Raw genomic sequence first — 20969 nt, 5'->3', positions numbered from 1 at the left:
TCTGCTTGAGATTCTCTCTCTCCCTCTGCCCCTCCCCCACGAGTTCACTCTCACACACGCTCGCTCGCTCTCTCTCAAAAAAAAAAAAATTTTTTTTTTTTGATGGGGCGCCTGGATGGCTCAGTCATTAAGCGTCTGCCTTTGGCTCAGGTCATGATCCCAGGGTCCCGAGATCAAGCCCCGCATCAGGCTCCCTGCTCTGCAGGAAGCCTGCCTCTCCCTTTCCCTCTCCCCCTGCTTGTGTTCCCTCTCTCGCTGTCTCTCTTTCTGTCAAATAAATAAAAATTTTAAAATCCTAAAAAAAAATTTTTGAGACAAAATTTTAATATGGACTGAGCCATTAGATGATATTAAGGAAGCGCTATAATTTTGCTAAGAATGCTAATGGAATGTGGCTGTGTTTAAAGGAATAAAAGAGTAAGTCATCATTGATGCATATTGCAATGCTTATAGGTGAAATTTTTAAAAACTTTAAAAAAGATATAAACATGGCAAAATATAACTGATAAAATATAACTGATAAACCTGTGATGGGCATAGAGGGGTTCATTATCAACAATAGCCTCTATCTACTTCTCTATTTATTTGAAAATTGTCTATTGCATGGAGCACTTGGTGTTATAGGAAAACAATGAATCATGGAACACTTCATCAAAAATTAATGATGTACTGTATGGTGACTAATAACATACTGAAATAAAATAAAGTTTTTAAAAAGATTAAAGGAAATGGCTGAAACAAAAAAAATTGTCAAAATAAAAATTAATAAGGGAAAATTATCAGGTTCTTAGAGTACTTTTCAAATGCATAACAAATCTTGTTCCATGTAAACCTAAAAAAAAAAACAAAAACAGCAGTTAAAGCAGAGGATTACACTGGCTGATCCTTTGACTTGAGTCAAGATCTTTTAAAATACAAATCAACTGATTGGAGTCTCTCACTGTTTCTCCTACATAAACCACAGACATAATAATGCATCACCTACTATTTCTACTTTTTTAAAGTGGCCCAAGAACTTACAGAAACAAGTGAAGGAATCAACTCAAAGAGTCCTAGTTTTGTTTTTGTTTTTTCTGCAATCCTCCCCTATCATTTACAATTATCTTGGACACAACTATCTTGTCAGTGACTTTTTTTTTTTTTTAGCTCTTTATCTTTAAAGTTTCCTCTGACTCTCATAATTTTTCATACTATTTCATTGGTTTATGTCATATTTAAATTCTATAATTACAACAATGACTGCCACTAGCATAAACAGGTTTGGGAACAAACAGCTAACAGGAAGTGAACACGTAACTTGACTGGTGGGAGCAGTACTTCTCCAGCATACCAGAGGGGAGCCCAGATGTAAGCCTCCAGCTGTCAGTATGCTTTAACTTGGTCAGCCAATCCAATTGGACAAAGGGTACAAGAATGGGTAAAAACAGCCTCTATTATAGGCAAAAAAAATCTTTAAAAAAAAAAGATTTTAAAGAGAGAGAGCACCTGTGCATGAGCAGGGGGAGGGGCAGAGGAAGAAGGAGAGAATCTCAAGCCGACTCCCCCACTGAACGCAGAGCCTAACTTGGGGCTCAATCCCATGACCCTGAGATCATGCCTGGAGCCAAAATCAAGAGTTGGACACTTAACTGAGCCACCCAGGCGCCCCAAAGATCCAGCTTCTAAAAATTACTCGGATGTGGGATTACACACACATCCCGGCCCACCCTAATATTGTGGGTCCTGGGGCAAGAGTATAAATGCAGTCTAACTCTGACATATTTTTAAGCGTCTAAGTAAAGAACCATCAAATAAATATGTCCTTCTACCTTGGCAAATATTCCTTCTCAAAGAACAGAAATCTAGGATCGAATTTGGAATTCTTATATACTATATGAAATGCAGCACAGGAACTAGGTCTGCTTGCTCTTCCCACAAGGCCCTGAGTCAGTCTTTTACTAGTTTTAGTTTACCACGAGAGTCCTGGTATGCACGCATGCAGACACCCCAGTCTGCACATCCAAGCTCCATCCACACTATTCACGAACTGCCATTCCTTAAGTGTAAAGTATACATCTGTAGCACAGTCTGTCCTCAGGATGATCTGAGAGGCCTGCATCTGTTCTGGGATCAAGCTTTGGGCTGGTCAGGCAGGGAATTCTGGGGCTCTGGCTATCTGGTGCATAGTGCGTAGAGGAACATGAACTTCCAAGTGAGTACAATCCCTTGGTTCCTTCAATTTTTCATTCCGTGAAGAGAGGCACAGCCAGTGTGAGGATCAGGGCAGGGACCCCTCTTGCCCAAGTCTAAGTACACACACACACCCATAGTGTCATACTATATATACTGTTAGACTTGCTTTTTCCATTTCGTATCATGAATACCTTTCCATTAGTAGCATATTCTGTAAGAGGTGTGTAGGGTTACTTGGCAGCATCACATTCTAACCACTCTGGTGACCTTGTGCAAAAAGGGCATAAGCATACTACTAGTATCATGCGGTGTAAATGTAAAATAGGGTTTAGTAAGGGAAACACTTGGGACAAAAGTAGAGTGCATCCAATTTCCTGAGTTTTTATCCCACAGAGATTCAGACAGGCACAGAAGTACTGGTATTTTTTTTTTTTTTTAAGATTTATTTGAAAGAGAGGCTGCGTGCGCGTGCGAGAGAGAACACAAGCAGGGGGAGTGACAGGCAGAGGGAGAAGCAGGCTCCCCACTGAGCAGGGAGCTGGATGTGGGGTTCGATCCCAGGACCCCTGGATCATGACCTGAGCCGAAGGCACTTAACTTACTGAGGCACCCAAACAGGACTGGTATTCATGGAAAGGACTCTGAGGAAACCAACTCCTGTAATAGTTTACATATTCATAACATTTACTGGGGAAAGGGCATGCAGAATATATCTAGACAAGTATATAACAATGTAGCTTGTTAGTGCAGCAATTTACAAAAGGGGAGCCTTTGGAATTCTGGTAGCCTATTCTTTTCTTAAATTAACAATTAGGTTGCTTGTATATTGCTCTTGTAATGCTGCAATGAGTACTGACTTATTTGTAAGAGAAATACCTAGAAATGGAATTAACTTTTCAAAGGTATGTGTATTTAATATTGCAAAACTGTTCTCCACTACATCTTCTATATGAGGGTACTAGTTTCTCAGTATCTTTGTCACGCCCCTCTCCCTATGACTCAAGACTATCCAGTCTCCTCCCTTCATTCTTCTTTTGGCGAAAATGATCTTAGTTACAGGAGCTCCAGTCTCATGTAGTCATTGATTGGTTTTCTTTTTTCTCCTAAACCGATTTCAAGTTAGGAAACACATTTTAAAAAGCCTTAGATTCTGGTTCTCTTTTAGCTATAATCTGCCAAAATGTAACCCAGGATGGGACAAGCTCCAAAGACAAAACTAAATTCTTGATTTATATTATAGTTATAGCATGTTTCATCTTCCATTTATAGCTGCACTGTACAAAACAGTAGCTATTAGTAAGATGTGGCTATTTACATTAAAATTAATTAGGATAAAAGATTCAGTTTCTTAGCTGAACTTGTTATATTTACAGTGCTCAAGAGCTGCCTGAGGCTAGTGGCTATCGTGTTGGACAGCACGAATACAGAACGTTCCATCACTGCATAAAATTCTGTTGAACAGCACTGCTCTAAAATATAAGCTCTTGGGGCTTTTTATCTTCTCATCCCCAAAAGCACATCATAGATATTTAATGAAAGTTGATAGAAATGCAAGCACTGAAGCAAAAGAAAGCAGAAAAAAAGTTTAATTTTTAGATGAGATATTCCAGGTGCTTTTGTAAGAACTTAACTCGGTCATTCTATACAGAACATACAATCATTTCAACATACAAGTTACTCCACTTTGAATACTCTATGTTAAAGTTAAAAAGTTTCTAGTTTGAAGTTTAAAAGGCTTTGTCTTATTTCCAATGATAATGCAATACACTTATTAAAACACTAGTTTGCAGAATTGAGTACATTTTAAATAGTTCATTAGAAATGTTCTTCATCTGTAACTTAAAAGTTAAACCTGAGGAATTAAGAATTTTTATTATCAGAACTGCATAGCAAAACCATGTCCAGATAACAGACATACCAAATACTCAATAGATCAAGATAACTTGTAAACCATTTAATAAATCCAGTTTAAAGCAAAACATGTTAGGAGAGATACTAAATGATACCCAGGTTTAGCAAAGTTTTGAAATGCTTCATATTTTTTTAATGCAACAAAAGTGTCAAATGTTAAGTGGACACATACATCTAATATCATTTATCCCATGACAACAAACTGCTGAATATTTGGTTGTTTGGAAATAATTATTTGGGCTAAATTCACTCTGCATGTGGCACTGAGCAGTCATAAATTGAAAGTGCAAATGCCTGAATGGAAACACAGCTTAAATCATTTACTTATGCTACTATTCTACACTGACACACTAATGCTGCGAAAGATGTTTACAACTGTACAAAGTCTTGATATAGAGCAATAGGCTTGATGAGAAAATACAAGAAGGCCACAGGTCATACACAAATTAAAGAATGTTAAAGCGCATTTTGTTCATGTAGGTTTTTTTTTTTTTGAAGTCCTCGTGATACCACTTTAAGCACATGCTTTATTAAAAGAAAGAGCTCTAGAAGTATCCCAACACTTAAATCCATTATTAACTGAAAATAATACCTTACATTTACATAGCATTTTACTGTGTTGAAACAATTTCACATACTCCATTTCATTTCACAAATTCTCACAAATGTGAGATAAGCTGAACAAGTTACAATTATTTTATGTAAGGCAGTGGAGGCCCAAAGATGAGAAATAGTTTATGGAGAGGTCATATAGATCTAGTTAGTCTACGTATGGTAGAGCTAAGGTGATTAATTTTAAATTTAATTAATTACTTCAAAAGAAATGAAACCAAAATACTTTTTATATTATATCCAAAAATCTTAAAGACTATTGGTTTTTAATGTAAATTGCTCCAAAACTTTATTATATATCTTACAGTATGAATTAGTTATAAATTTGATTTTAAAGAGTCTCCCTTAAATGGTAAATTAGACTCTGTGCTTTGGTACCTTAGAGATATTGAAAATGTTAAAAAACATATACATGGATTCTTACTGCCCTTAGGCCCTCCAAAAATTTCCAATACTAATAAAAAGGCCTTTTAACCACTCACTTACAATATGACTTATTTTAAAACTGTTCCAAACTTATGAAGCTCCAAGCCAAGGCAAACACATTCACCCATCTTCTGCCCACATACTGTGAAATCCTCCACATGCCCATTCCCCAGGACCAACTTACAGTGAATGGGTATCATTAAGAAAATATATCAGGTTAAACTAACATAGCTCAAATGATTATGAATCAAAAGTCAGTACCTTATATTGACCCAGAAATAACAAATACTGTTTTAATTTAGTAATTGGGTAGTCTGAGGAGAAAAGTACCTTGGCAATCTCTATTATTTATTTATAAGCCAGTACTAACCTTTATATGGCAAGACCAACAATATCTTTTCAATAAAAACAACATATACCAAATGCAATCCATTTAAACTCCAAATTACTCAAAAAGCTTTATGTATTTACATTAATCAAATATTCCAGGTAACAAAGCATATCAGGGTCACAAATATTTGCAAAATGTGAATACTGTAAGATACACACAAAATTAAAACTATACTGAACATGAGGTAATCGTTCTGTAATGATAAAGGAAACATTCATGATATATTATAATGTTCCAGTACCAGCATTATGAAATGTACATTTTGGTTAAAAATAACAAAAAACTTTATGGTTATTTGGGTGTTGAGTAAATGTATGCTGACTATACACTTCCCTAAAAGAATATATCCAGTTTAAAATAAAATCAAGGAAGTTTTCTAGACCCATTTTATGTGACTATATAAAAGTGAACCATATTATAAGCAGTTAATTTGAATTTTTTATAAACTATAAAATTATTTTTTAGAATTTCTGACTTATTAACAAAACATTGTTTTTAACATACAAACTTTGTCACACTCCTCAAAAGTAGCAAAACTATATGCACAGTAAATCAAACTTCACTAATTATGGAAATCTAAATACAAAGCATGGCCGCCGTATCACACTTAAATATCTGTTGTATGAATGAGCCAATGAATGGACACTGATCTAATAAATACGGGTTTTTTAAAAAAAGAATTGTGATTAAAAAAATTTTAAATAAAAAGGATTATGATGATTTGAAAATACAGTCCTTAGTATTTTAGCCTGGAATCCACAATATTTTATAGTAAGAAGTCTACAGTGTCCTCTTCCAGAATTAATACTCTTTGAAATAATCATTTCCTGTGTATATCCTTTTCCAATTTTTTCCATGTTTTCAAATGAAACAAAAGTAACTATAATTTTAGAAGTATAGGTAAATCATGAAATGGAGTATGTTAGCCTTATTAAATTCTCATTACAAATTATTTACTTTTATTATTTGTACCACCAAAGATCAGTCACAAAAAATTCAAATTATACATGATACTGTTCATACTTTAATAAATGAGCAAATAAAACCAAGCCAGTATGTTTCTTTAAATGATAACATAGGAAAAATTACTGTTTGCAGAACAAAGTAGGCCACATCTAGCTATACAGTGGCAGTTAATGGTTTGTTGACATGGTACAGATGCCATCAATAAAACCCATGTACAGACAGGCATACCTCTAATACTTTCCTTTTGTTTACTACACCTGGAACCTTCAAAGAATCACTGTATATTAAATTTCTATGTGCACTCAGTTATTAAATGCTTGATATATACATATTTACCAAAAGTTAAAGACATATGTGACACGGTAAGCCCAAATAGTCAAGATGAATTCTAAAAAAATTCTTTTCTAAAGTGCTTAAGGCAATTCCTTCATTTCTTTATCCAGTTTACTGAAACCGGTTTGGGATTCAACTGCTAAAAGGGAAATGCAATACTAAATGCATGTTTTTATAAGACAATTTTTTTATACCTGTGATACATCCATTACCATCAACCTCTCATGCATTTCTTTTACAGAAAGCAATCATGTTTGACCTGCCAAAACAAACAGTAAATAAGCTAATAAAAAATGTCTGGAAGAGTATACTATCTTCCCATAATGCATTAAATTGAGCAAAAAGGCTCAATATTTTTTAATTCAAATGACAATGAGAATGTTATATATTATCGTCAAGTTAACAGTTACCTTAATGTGAGACTATTTAAATAGGCACTATCGATTATTTTCTAGTTCGAAAATTAGGGTGGCAAACTCTTCCAGTTTAACTTAACATACAAACTTAAAACCCTACACGTTTTGCTCTTTATATTTAGAGACCTTTAAGAAGAAGTACAGTAAGAGGAAAACCTCAGATTCTTATTTTGAGGTAATAATTGTTATTACTTCAAATAAATTTTCCAAATGAGTATTAGAAAGTTTTATATGAAGGGCTTCACAGGATGCCATGAGCACAGGAAAGACTCAGGCGCACTCCTCCAGCCTGACTGATATCCCCGCTCCTCCATACCCCTGCGGCAGAAGGCTCTCAGCAGTGTAACAGAATGGTCTCTGGCTTAAGTATCAGTTGATGCCGCCTGGGGCATGGAGCAGGAGCACGCTCAGAGGAAGAAGGCACTGAATTAAAGAGAAGACACAATTACGTAAGATCGAATAGTAAAAAATTTTATACAAGAATTTCTGGCAAGAATTCTTCTGTGTCATTTTTGCTAAAACACACATATGTAACTGTTCACATTAAAGCAGCTCCACCACTAAATTACTGCTTTCAGATTTGACTCCATGAAAGAGAACTGTAACTTTCTGTTTTCTTAGGTCCTGGAATAATCCCACTGTAGGGAACAGAACACCCAAAATTTTTTTTCAAAATCTCTAGGAAGATCAAAAACCAAAATTATACTTGTTTGGAGAATCAAAAGGATATCTATTGACATATTTCATTCTCTCAACTGCCTTATAGTCGTTAAAACTACCAATATGTCATGAGACAACGGTGCAGATATAAATGTCTTCTGGGAAAATAATACCCAGTTCAAATAAAATTTCTCATTTAGGTTTGCTTTACCACTGAACAAAACATCCTATCAGTAAGCAGTAAACTTTAAGAGAGAATGAGCTATACCTATTCCACAGGCCTTTCTGTAAAAGGTAACTCAGCTATAAGCAGCAATAGTCACTTCTTGGGAGAAGGCTGTCATAACAATACACTTATAATGAGAATGAAAGAAAGTCAACATGAGAAAGAAAAATCCAGAGACCACTTAATGCTCAAGGGATCCTTAAATACTGTAATCACAACTTTCAGTTTGGCTCAAAGAACTTGTATTACAAATTTTAACCAATTTTTTAAAAAATAGGTATGTTCTACTCAATAACCATGGATTTTACTCTTTGTTTAACACATTTTCCCTAAGTTTGGGAAAGATTCTTCTATGATGATTTTTGGAAGAATTATACCCCTTTAGAAAATAAATGAATGTTGCAGAAGGATTAAAAGAAAAATAACCTCTGAATAGTTATGTTTGAAAAATTCATGTGGCAAATAAAGCAGAGATATGTAGACATTTTTCAAAACACTTGTTTAAACCATTCCAAATCTTATTAAAAAGCAGACATAAATGACTTCAGTATAGTTTCAGGCACCTCCCTTTATAAACTATCCTTCTGAGATAAAACTTAAATGGTGTAAGTTTTTCTACCTTATATATAACTTCAATAACATTTCATTCCTACTTGAAGTATTAAAAATCAGTATAATTATCAATTATTACCAAATTCAAGTGGGAATTTTACCAAGATAACTATTAAAGGTAGAATTAAACTAGACAACAAAATCAGAAAAGAAAGTTTTTAAAAATCTTATCCATCATCCAAAATGATGGAATGAAAAGAAGTCTAATTAAACAAGGCAACATAGAAAGCATATCCCTTTGCCACTGTTAGTGCAGCAGGTAAAAAACTAAAGTATCGGTGATTTTAAGCTATTATGTCTAGAAACTCTTCTATCCACTCTATTTTGAGTTTTAACCACAAGAGAAATACCATGGTATTTGGGAAAGAGAAAATGATACACAATCTAGTCAGTAAACAAAAGAGGATAATTTAGCAAAACTCAACCTACTTACAAAAGGAGAAAAATAAACCATTGCAAGAAAACCTTTTTAGCATCCCCAACCAATTATTTCAATTTTTAGAAAACCTTAGAAGACTGTATTTTTCTTAAAGCTTCAGTATAAGAATGTAGTAATAGGTAGTGATGAGATAAAGAAAAAGTATAGAGAAAAGACGACAAGCTTTAAATGCTTTCCTCTCAGGTCCTAGGGCTACCATATGTAACTAAACATATTGGAAGAGCCAAAGTAATCCAAGAAACACAAAAATGAGTTTCTATATAACTATTTAAACACTGCCTTTCTTCCCATTTACTCTTCAAAACATCAGTTTCTTGCTTTCGTATCTGCTTGCTTGATGATACTGCACAGTAGGTTCCCGTGAGTACTTTGCATTAGATGCTTAATGCTAACACATTCCAGGCCTTAAAGCAGAGCATAGCAAACCTGATTTCCACCACTCGTAAATTTCTGTGATTAGTAACTGCACAGAAAAGGTCACCCAATCAGAAGGGGGGTAAACATGTTCTGAGTAAGCATTACTGAGTAACATTGTTTAGGCTGCTAGCTGAACCAGTCATTCCATTTTCACTTTTCTGAAGTGTTCTCACAGCACTTGGAACCTGCATCCCAGTATTCAAAGAAAGTCCACCACACCAAACCTGAGAAAAGACAAAACAAAGCTTCAGTCAGCTTTCAAATCAAATTAGAATTTAGGTGATCCTTAAAGTTCCATTTGAAAGGCAAAATGCCACATATGTGAACGTCAACAAGTTCCAAACTGATAACCTTCATATTTGAACTAAGGGGAAGTGGAAAGGCTAACTCAAGAGTCTTTTAGAACCACCGAGGCCACAGGAAGTCTTTGTGGTAGCTAGCAGAACCCACTGGAGCTGCATATAATAGAAGGAACTAAGGGCTGCAGAAATTTAGAGATTAAATTTTTTTTTTAAAGATTGTATTATTTATTTTAACAGAGAGAGACACAGCAAGAGAGGGAACACAAGGAGAGGGAGTGGGGGAGGGAGAAGCAGGCTTCCCGCGGAGCAGGGTGCCCGATGCAGGGCTCGATCCTAGGACCCAGGGATCATGATCTGAGACGAAAGCAGACACTTAACGACTGAGCCACCCAGGCGCCCCTGGAGATTAAATTTTTAGGATTAATAGGCAAAAGACAATGGCTACTATTACTGATGCTAAACACCACAACTGGTGAGCAGGGAGCCTGCTTCTCCCTCTCCTGCTCTCCCTTGCTGTGTTCCCTCTCACTGTCTCTCTCTCTCTGTCAAATAAATAAAATCTTTAAAAAAAAGAAAATAAACTTTACAACCAAGAGAAGTGCCCAAAGAGCCAATTTCCTCATCCCAATTTTCTTTAGATTGTGATAATGGAGTGTGGCCTGAAACTATAGGAATCTAACACTCCTGTGTTAACAGAGTAAAATCCATTATCTTCTTCCCTAACTTGTTAATAATAAGAACCTTTTGTAATTCTTTAAAGACTTCTAAGAAAAATGTAAATAGCAATATCCAGATAAACCATATTGCCATAGTCTATTAATTATCATAAATGTGAGTAAGTTTATGAAAGATGAAACTGCTTTGCCTGTAAACAGAGTAGATACCATTCAATAAGATGAATGACAACTGATTTGGAACAGGCTCAAATGAATTAAAATATGAAAGAATGGATCACTTAAATTATCACCAATGCCTGGTTTGTAGCTGACATAGCTTGAGACAAGGGACCTCCTAGAAACTGTTGAAGTATTCCTATTCCCACCTTCAATTATATCCTAAAGTGTTTAGTATTTACTAAGTGATTACAGAAATGTACCAAAGAATTTATTGACCTGTGAAATTTATAGCTGTATGGTTAACATTTCAAATTTTTAAAACTAGCAGGTTCAGTAATGATAACTCCCAAAACACAAAAGCAGCTCTGTGATTATAAAACCACTACATTACTTTTTTGGAAATTATTTAAGTGATTTACAAACCTATTTACTCTAAACATCTAGCACAAAGGTGCAAGGGCAAATCAATGAAGAAAGGTTAGTCTTTTTCAGTAAGTGGCACTAGAATTCTTGGAATCCATATGCAAAAAATTAGATCTCAAACCATACCTGGTACCATATGCAAAAAACAACTCAAAGTGGGTCACAGACCTAAATGTAAAACCTAAAACCATAAAACTTTAGGAAGAATGCAAAAGAAAATATCTTTGTGAACCTGAGTTAGGCAAAGCATGATCCATAAAAGAAAAAAAAATGGATAAACAGGATTTCATTAAAATGAAAACCTTCTCTTCAAAATGTTCAGAAAATGAGAAAAGCCACAAACTGGGAGAAAATATTTGCAAAACTGTTATTTGATAAGGGACCCATATCCATCATACTTAAAGAAATCTTAAAACTCATTAATGAGAAAATAAGTAACCCAATAAAAAATGAACAAATAGTAGATACCTCACCAAAGAAATTATACACATGGCAAATAAGCACATGAAAAAATGCTCAACATCATTTGTCCTTAGGAAAATACAAGTTAAAACCACAACAAAATACCATTACATGCCTATTAAAATTGCTGAACAACAAAAAATCTGACAATATCAAGTAACAGCAAGGATGTAGTAAACTTTCATATATTGCTAGTAGGAATGCAAAAGTCATACAGCCACTTTGGAAAACATTTTGGTAGTTTCTTTTAAAGTTAAACATGCACTTTCAAATGATCTAATATCCTCACTCCTAGGTATTTATCCAAGAGACATGAAAATGAATATTCACAAAAAAATCCATTTGTGAATGTTTACAGTGCCTTTATTCAAAATTGCCAAAAACTGAAAAGAATCCAAAAGTCCTTCAACTGGTGAGTATATATCATATCCACTAGAAGGACTAAAACTTAAAAAAGATACTACCAAATGTTGATAAAAATGTGGAAGAATCAAACTCTAATATACTGCTAGCAATTAATTAGTATAACCAACAACTCTGAAAAACCCTACGAGAGTTGATTACACACATATCATACCATCTAGCAACTCCAATCTTAGTTACATACCCTGATGGAAATATATACACACATTTACCAAAAGACATGAATAAGAATATTCACAGACATTATTCTAAACATCCCCAAGGGGAGACCACTCAAGAACCCAATGATATATAAATAATAAAATAGTCACACAATGGAAAACTATACATGTAAATACAATGGGAAACTATATAAGAATGAATACCACCACACAGAACATGGATAAATCTCACAAACATAATGTTGAACCAAAAAGATATTGTAGGATTCAATATACAAAGTTGAAAAGGAGGCAAAATGAATTTATGGTATTAAAACTCAAGATAGTGGCTGACCAGCAGGGGCTAGAAACAGGCACAAGGGGGCTTATGGGATTCTGGTTATGGTCCATTTCTTGATTTAGACACTGGTTACAAAAATGTGTGTAGTCCTGTGAGATTCATCAAACTGCATTCTTCTAATTTGTGTACTAATAATATTTACTTCAATAAAAATACCAAAAATATACAGACAATCACAGATTTGGGAGAGGTAGATTAGGGAAAGAGGGAAGAATATGAAAAAAAAAAAAAAAGATGTTTGGCTTCCCCAAATGTATAGCACAGATTGTTCTCCTTAAAGTTATCAAACCAAATAAAATATAAATTGGTACTAACCATGAAACCAGGTAGTACTGGCTGAGTAAATTTCGTCTTAAAGGAATACAACAACTGTTTTGAGCTTGCATCATAGAAAGAAAGTTGACCTAAAAGGAAAAAAAAAAAGCCTAATTTATTACACAAAAACATTTAATCAAATCTAACATATCATCATGGGTAAATGTAATAACACATATTTTGGCACTTTTTTTGCTTACAAACTATAAGGACTAGACTCAGAAATTCTCACTTGAAAATCAGTAATCAGTAGTAGACGTGTAAGAAAAAGCCCAAATCTAGTTTTCTTTCCTGATTTTCAGGACCTCCATAGTGCTTCCATAATCTGGCACTACTCTACTTATTCAACTATGAACTATTTATTTTATCATTATTTAACAAATGGTTTCCTTAACTTAGTAAAAACCAGGCTATTTCTTCTTCATTTTTATTATAACCAGCCTCTGTACCCAAATCCCATCATCATTTAAGGCTTACTTTATTAAACCTTGTCTTCTAAACACTTGAAGCCATATTCATTTCAGTCTCTGAAATCATAATTATCACTGCTTCGGTTTTGTTAATTTTTAAAATACCTCACAGTCTTTCAACATGACCATGCAACTAAAATAACTGTCTTTCTGACCACCCAACTGTCCAACCTGATGGTCTCCTTACATCTGTTACCACTTCTTGAAATTCTTGTCCCATGACTTCTCTGTATCTCTAACCCTGAGGATATCTTCTGTCTCCTTTTCTCCTATTCTGAAGGTAGATGCTTGTCCAGGTTCTGTGTTCTCTCTACAATGTTCCCTTAATGACTCAGCTGCCACCAAACAGAGAAGAGAAACTAATATTTATGTCTACCATTAATGCACTGGGTTCTTTATATACAGTACATCAAAACATTAAGCAACCTATGTATGGTCACAAAGTAAACAGCAGAGCAGTAACATTTAATTGTTCTTCAGTAGCCACTCTGTGATGCAGTGTCTAACATTTAGCTTCAGCTCTACTTCTCTTCTGAGTTCTAACACTGAATTTCTAAGTCTAAGCCAGCCATGCCACACGATTGTCCTGCTGGCATCTCCTCTTTCCCCAGACTATGTTCCCCATGCTGCAGATGACATACCATCCTCTTGACCACACTGGCTGGAATCTCAGTCATCTTCAACTCTTTGTTTGCTCTCCAATTCATATTTAGCTTTTGAGTCCTATGACTTCTACTTCTCAGAACCACCAAATCCATTCCTCCGGATTCCCCACTGCTCAGGCCCTTGTTACTATTAATCACTCAACAAACACTTATTAAGGGCTTACGAGGGGCACCTGGGTGGCTCAGTCGTTAAGCGTCTGCCTTCAGATCAGGTCATGATCCCACAGTCCTGGGATCGAGACCCGCATCGGGCTTCCTCCCTGCTCAGCAGGAAGCCTGCTTCTCCCTCTCGCACTCCCCCTGCTTGTGTTCCCTCTCTCCTGTCTCTCTCTCTGTCAAATAAAGAAATAAAATCTTAAAAAAAGGGGGGGGGGCTTTCTATGTAAAAGCACTTGCCAGGCAATAAGGATATAATACCTAACAAGACAAACATGGTCCTGCTTACACTGCTCAAAGACTGACTCCTGAAAAGTCTTACTCTATGTTTGCAATCTCTTCCACATTTAACCACTTACTCTCCAATAGTTCTAAAATTAGATTATCATCATATGACTATGGTTTTTAAAAATGCATAGAAATCCCCTTCCCTCAACTACTATAAAAAAGACAAGCCTATTATTATTTTTCAAGGCCCTCAGAATCAGATTCCAACCTACATTACTAGGGATGGATTGGGCAATTTCTAAAGTCCATTCCAACTTGAAAAATCTGACTCCACCCCTCTTTTCAGGTAATAAAAATAAGGTCAGGAAGGAATTAAAATGGACAGAAAAAATTTTAATGCTTAAGACAAAAATTAAGAAAATCATTCTTTCAGACTTATTAAGCATATTATAGATGAGTGCTTTTGTAAGGCTTCAGGCAAACATCACACACCCTTCCAGTCAATTCTAGAGCTGAAATTATGTTTGTGATCAAATCCTAGTAGGTCAAAACACCCTGACCACCACATTAATGTAAACTGTATATAGACGATTACCAGTGAAAAGTACTAAAATATAAGCAACTATGACAAAATGACTTATGAGAAAATCAGTAAACTTACCCCCATCAAAATCACAAAATACACCTATTCTCTCAGGAACAGTAGCATCCAAGGCTTTGACTTTATTATTATGCTTTGCTGCAAATGTGTTCTGAAGCCAGTTGTTGACATGGATACACCAACTAGTGTTTGTCTTTCCTAATTGGTCAAATTTCCCCAAAGTCTTGTATGCTACTCCCACACTGTAGGATTTACAATCCTTCTGGGCTTTGACCTCCCAATAATGTTGTCCACTTTCAATAGCAGTGTCTCCTGCAAAAGACGAGAAAGGTAAATTTGGCTCTAACTTCTTCCTTATGAGTCACATAGATTTTTACCCATATCTCATCCCACAAAATGGCACAAAAAATCTGATTCAGAAAAATAACCATATTAACACATGGACACTAAATGCAGAGTATTTGCTATAACTTTACTTGTATATTTACTACTAATTTTTCTGATTTATAAAAGGCTTTAGAACTTTTCTTCCTTACTATCTCCTCAAAAGATATGCATATACTCTACTGGGTATTTACCCCAAAGATACAAATGTAGGGATCTGAAGGGGTACATGCACCCCGATGTTTATAGCAGCAATGTCCACAACAGCCAAACTGTGGAAAGAGCCAAGATGTCCATCGACAGATGAACGGATAAAGAAGATGTGATACACACACACACACACACACACACACACACAATATGAAATATTATGCAGCCATCAAAAAGAATGAGATCTTGCCATTTGCAACGATGTGGATGGACTGGAGGGTATTATGCTGAGCAAAGTAAGGCAATCAGAGAAAGACATGTATCATATGACCTCACTGATATGAGGAATTCTTAATCTCAGGAAACAAACTGAGGGTTACTGGAGTGGGGGGTGGTGGGAGGGATGGGTGGCTGGGTGATAGACATTGGGGAGGGTATGTGCTGCGGTGAGCGCTGTGAAGTGTGCAAGACTGTTGAATCACAGATCTGTACCTCTGAAACAAATAATACATTATATGTTAAAAAAAAAAAAAGAAGATAGCAGGAGGGGAAGAATGAAAGGGGGCAAATAGGAGGGGGAGACAAACCATGAGAGACTATGGACTCTGAAAAACAAACTGAGGGTGTTAGAGGGGAGGGGGGTGGGAGGATGGGTTAGCCTGGTGTTGGGTATTAAGGAGGGCACAAACTGCATGGAGCACTGGGTGTTATACAAAAACAATGGATTGTGGATCACCACATCAAAAACTAATGATGTAATGTATGGTGATTAACATAATAAAAAAATGAAAAAAAGAGATATGCATATACATAGAGCACTACATAAATGAAGCAATCAATGATTAGACAAATTGAAACCCGCCAAAAGTAATCAGGCTTCAAGAGGGATAAACTTTGGCAAATATTCATTCAGTACACAGGCCACTCCAACTCTAAGTGAGTGGAAAGCCCACGAGTGTGACCGTGATGCCTTTAATATCAACTGACATAATGAAGACTATGTGTATCCTACCCAGCACTGTGTACGATTCCCCAGTGAAACGATCTCTGCTGCCTCTTACTGCTGGTGGCCTGGAGCCTATGGATGTCCGTTTGGGGGATGGTGTGCCACTTCTATATAAACAGGAAAAAAAGAAAAACAAATATTCTAGGTTATAAATGTTTCACAAACTAAAATTACAAATTATAAAAGGAAACTTTGAAAAGATGTTTAATTATATTGCACAAATAACACCATTTACTTTTATCTGAATTATTATCAAACAGAGTTGTCAATTATAAACACTGAAATGTAAGAAGTCATCAACACAAAGCAGGCTGAACACTAATATCATGCAGACTGAACAAAGCTTATATAAAGGACACACAGTTGATATAAGAAACAATGCCAAAATGAGACAAGATAAAAAGGAAAACAAAAGAACCGAAAGGAAGAAAAAAACTCAAGAAAGGTAATGGATTATAGAGCTTACATTTCTTGCAGTTAAATTTAAATTTTAAAATGCAAAAATACGATTATAATGAAAACTAAATAATCTTTTCATAAGCAGCAAATATTTTTGTTCTGGATCTTTTCTTCTTAAAAAGAAGAAATAGTAAATGCCCAAATCCATGCACAGGATAATATAAAATATTATAAAGCATTTCTCCTACTAAAATGAATAAGATTCAACCTGATCTCCCCTTACATCAAATTATATGATATGATAAACAGGACAGTATTAGGCCTTTCACTAAATCTCAAAAACGCAAAATAAATCAAAACCCAAATATGCCTAAAAAATAACATTTCAATTATACTGAATCACTGCATTTAAAAAACAAAAAAATCATAACTTACCAGTAGTAAAGAAATAAAGGGAAAGCATGGAGAAAAGACAAAAAACATAACTATTAAGAGTAGCAGTTTAAATTTCAAAGAAAAGTTAAATAAGGAGGACTCTTCCATTGCAGCTTCTAGACTTCCAACCCTAAGAACATTTCTGCAAGCAGTACAGCAGCTATTACTGTCCTAGGTCAAACATGATCCCTCCCACCTCTCCCCTTTAACAATACCTTTGCAGCTTGACCGTGTAAAAAGTCTACCTGGACTCTAGATCGTTTTACTAGTTTCTGAAATGATCTCTTTGCCACCCAATTCATCTTGTTCACTATTACCAGATAAATCTATGTGACACGCCTACTTTAAAATCTTCAAGTATTCTTTCCTGCCTACAAACAACTTAGCTTGGCATTTCAGATTCTTCTGGATTTGGTCCCAATCCACTTTTCTTGCCTTCTCACCCCCAGAGAGCAGCTAAATGTAGCAGCTAAAGTGTTCCTTAAACTCAGGCAACCTGCTTCAGTGCCTTTTCTCTTGTTCCTCCCTCTCTCAATCCAAGTCCAAATGGCATGCATTCTTCTACTTTCTTGAGAACCAGCCTAAATACTATTTCATTAATGAAAATCTTCCAGGTCTTACCAGGCTAAATAACACTTCTGAGGAATCCAGCTCCAGGCCAAAATCCTATGTGTAGCCTTTCAGGCCCAACCATAGACAATTATAAAAGGCTTTTAGTGACAGGCCTAGGAGGGCTGCCTTTCCCATACCAGACTTGGTGCATAGCTAGTTCACCACAGTTTCTGAAGGGAGATGCAATTCACCCCTACCCCAACCCAGTGCTCATATGCGTATCTGCATTCCTAGCTTAAGCACCTCTATTCAGACTCCCCCTTATGAGACCTTTTCAGCTGCCTCTGTATAGACCTCCTTACAGGGGACAGGGGTGAGGTGTGTAGTCTGAAGACACTCTCTCCACTCCATCTCGATATTTTTCCACTTCTAACCTTCCCTCTTCTCCCTTCTTCTTGGCCTCAGGTCCATAAAACAACAGGAAGAGCATTCTGTTTGGGGCTCTCTTGGCAGTGAGATGATCCTCCAGATAACCACCATTTGCAATCTTTGATTTAACTGACCCTCACCCAGTGCCATTCTGTTGGGAAAAATGGAACACTGAAGAGAGCTAGCAGCCTTTCCTTTGAGGCCCCTTGCTTATACTATCACGTAAGTGAATATAGGCTTGATTGTTACTTTTAGTTTGACTCAATGTCCTAACTGATCACCTTAAAACCTGGCAGCTCAAGACATCTTTCTTCCTCAAAATCCTTTATTCATGCTTACCATAACATGTAATCTCTACCTTGTATTATTGTTATTTGATTATAGATATGTATCTTATATACATAAACTAGGGCAAATTTCTTAAAGGCAGGAACACTGTTTATCCCTAAAGCCCCACCACATCCAGCTAACACCTTACGTGAACAAGTATTTATGGAAAGAATAAGTGTATATAACATTCCAGAAGTACCCTACACATAAAATACCCTTAAAAAGGAGAGGAGAAAGAGAAATAATATGATCTGAACTACTAAATACAAGCAGTCTATAAAAATCTCCAAGTGACCAAATGAAACTTCATATATAAATCCAGCAACATTTTATAATTTATAATATGCTGACGCTGAAGTCACTTTCACTAATAATGAGCAGATAAACCAGAAAAAAGAAAATAATTTTGAAAAGGGAATACATTCTGGTTTCTTCAAATTAGCACATTATTAATTATGAAATTTGAATTGATTCATCTTTCTGAGCACTGTCCTAGTAATTTCAGTAATGACCTTTATGTTTTATCCTTGATACTTCTGAAACTGCATGATCACTACACAATATAGAACACTTCAAACCTGCCTTGTGTCAAATACAAATAAAAACAAAGCTGTAATGTTAGATATAGTGAATACAGCACAAGAAAGATGCCAGGTATAAGTAAATATAGAAAAAATCAGATGAGGGAAAATAAGACTTTAAAGCAGAGCTTATTGTTTTGTTACCATATACAATATAATCTAAACAGTATGCAGCATACTCTAATACTGTAAATTCAAAACATAAGCTACCAATACAGACAGTCTACACAGAGCAGTATTTTAGCTTATGAAAGCGCTGCAATGGCTTCTGCTTATTGGTTAAAAGAAAAATTAAAGTTATTCAGCCAAGCTAGATATACTAAGTCCTAGAACCAGACAGACATAGATCATCACCTTGTATGTTTCTTCAGTGAAGTAACATGGACACTGTTAGATAAAAATAGGCAACTGTTAAGAGACTGCTTTACAACTTAAATTTAACAGCTTATACTAAAATTAGATCAAAAGTCTGCTGAGAAATTTTTTTTAATTCACTGTTTTAACTCACAGTGATATTACTTTATTTCAGTTTGAGCAAAATTTTCCTCTGTTAAAAAAGAAAGAGGGGCGCCTAGGTGGCTCAGTCGTTAAGCGTCTGCCTTCGGCTCAGGTCATGATCCCAGGGTCCTGGAATCGAGCCCCGCATTGGGCTCCCTGCTCCATGGGAAGCCTGCTTTTCCCTCTCCCACTCCCCCTGCTTGTGTTCCCTCTCTCGCTGTGTCTCTCTCTGTCAAATAAAATCTTTAAAAAAAAAAAAGGAGGGCGCCTGGGTGGCTCAGTTGGTTAAGCAACTGCTTTCGGCTCAGGTCATGATCCTGGAGTCCCGGGATCGAGTCCCGCATCGGGCTCCCTGCTCGGCAGGGAGACTGCTTCTCCCTCTTGCACTCCCCGTTTGTGTTCCCTCTCTCGCTGTGTCTTTCTATGTCAAATAAATAAATAAAATCTTTACCAAAAAAAAAAAAAAAGGAAAGAGGCTCCCATACTTTGGAGACTGTCTAAGTAAGTCTGACAACAAAAGGTCCCAAGACTTCCTCTTTGGTTCATAAGGTTGCTGATCAGGGGCAAGACAATGGGACAGTACATGCTAAAAGCTGTCATTTAAGGCAGACCTTCAGGTAAGACAGGTGATCTATAAGTCTCAAATTCAGGAACTTCTCTCTTAAGCAGTTCAAGTTGCTGTAGATATAACTTTAAAGAAATAGATTGCTGAAATGTGTAAAAAGAGGATTAGGAAAAGAAAAAGTAATAAGAAATGTTATAACAAATTCCAGTATTGATAAACAGTATTATATTCCTCACTACTGTGGTGTTATTAACCTATCACAAATCATAGTCATTGTCAAGTAAGAAACAATGTACAAGCAGGTGTCCACATAACAGATCTAATGAACTGGCTTACCTGCCCTTATTCTCTTTCCCTTTCATTTTATTTTCTTGACCTTTTCCTCCAGTAGGATCCCACTCTACACAGGTATCTTCAACTCTCAGGTTCAAATGGGATGATGAGTTATCCAAACTGAAGTTTAGTGCTGTCCAAAACAATATTTCACTTTTTAAAAAATATAGAACATATCCATATTCTGAAGCACAACTATCATCACATTATTTTCCTACTTAATTTATTCAACACTATAGATAAACTTTAATAAAGTTCAAATTCCTAACGCTAGCATTTAAAGTACCCAAAGATAAGGCTGTAATTTACTAACTCCTACTTTATTGACCATTGTTGTTCTCTAC

General features: G+C 35.7%; 1 protein-coding gene across 5 annotated transcripts in view; it reads right to left on the bottom strand.

Annotated features, from left to right (window-relative positions):
• Window positions 1-3742: 3742 nt before the first annotated feature.
• The window catches only part of FSD1L (fibronectin type III and SPRY domain containing 1 like), a 65437-nt gene continuing 48210 nt past the window's right edge, over window positions 3743-20969 (bottom strand). For 3 of the 5 annotated variants that reach the window (XM_045882821.3, XM_045882824.3, XM_045882825.3), the window contains 6 exons: window positions 20629-20758; window positions 19584-19616; window positions 16510-16610; window positions 15024-15275; window positions 12844-12932; window positions 3743-9805 (listed from right to left, as the gene is read on the bottom strand). In XM_045882821.3, coding sequence (XP_045738777.1) covers window positions 9683-9805; window positions 12844-12932; window positions 15024-15275; window positions 16510-16610; window positions 19584-19616; window positions 20629-20758 — 728 coding nt within the window. In that variant the 3' untranslated portion in view covers window positions 3743-9682. The remainder of the gene's footprint in view (window positions 9806-12843; window positions 12933-15023; window positions 15276-16509; window positions 16611-19583; window positions 19617-20628; window positions 20759-20969) is intronic. The other 2 variants (XR_006792187.3, XM_045882823.3) reach the window with 2 other exon arrangements.

The sequence above is a fragment of the Mirounga angustirostris genome, unplaced genomic scaffold, assembly GCF_029215605.1.
Source record: "Mirounga angustirostris isolate CCGP_5_RB_7025 unplaced genomic scaffold, mMirAng1.0.hap1 SCAF_15, whole genome shotgun sequence".
NCBI classification, from domain to species: domain Eukaryota; kingdom Metazoa; phylum Chordata; class Mammalia; order Carnivora; family Phocidae; genus Mirounga; species Mirounga angustirostris.
The sequence above is the reverse complement of the archived record's forward strand: the minus strand, read 5'-3'. Positions and strand labels throughout refer to the sequence as shown.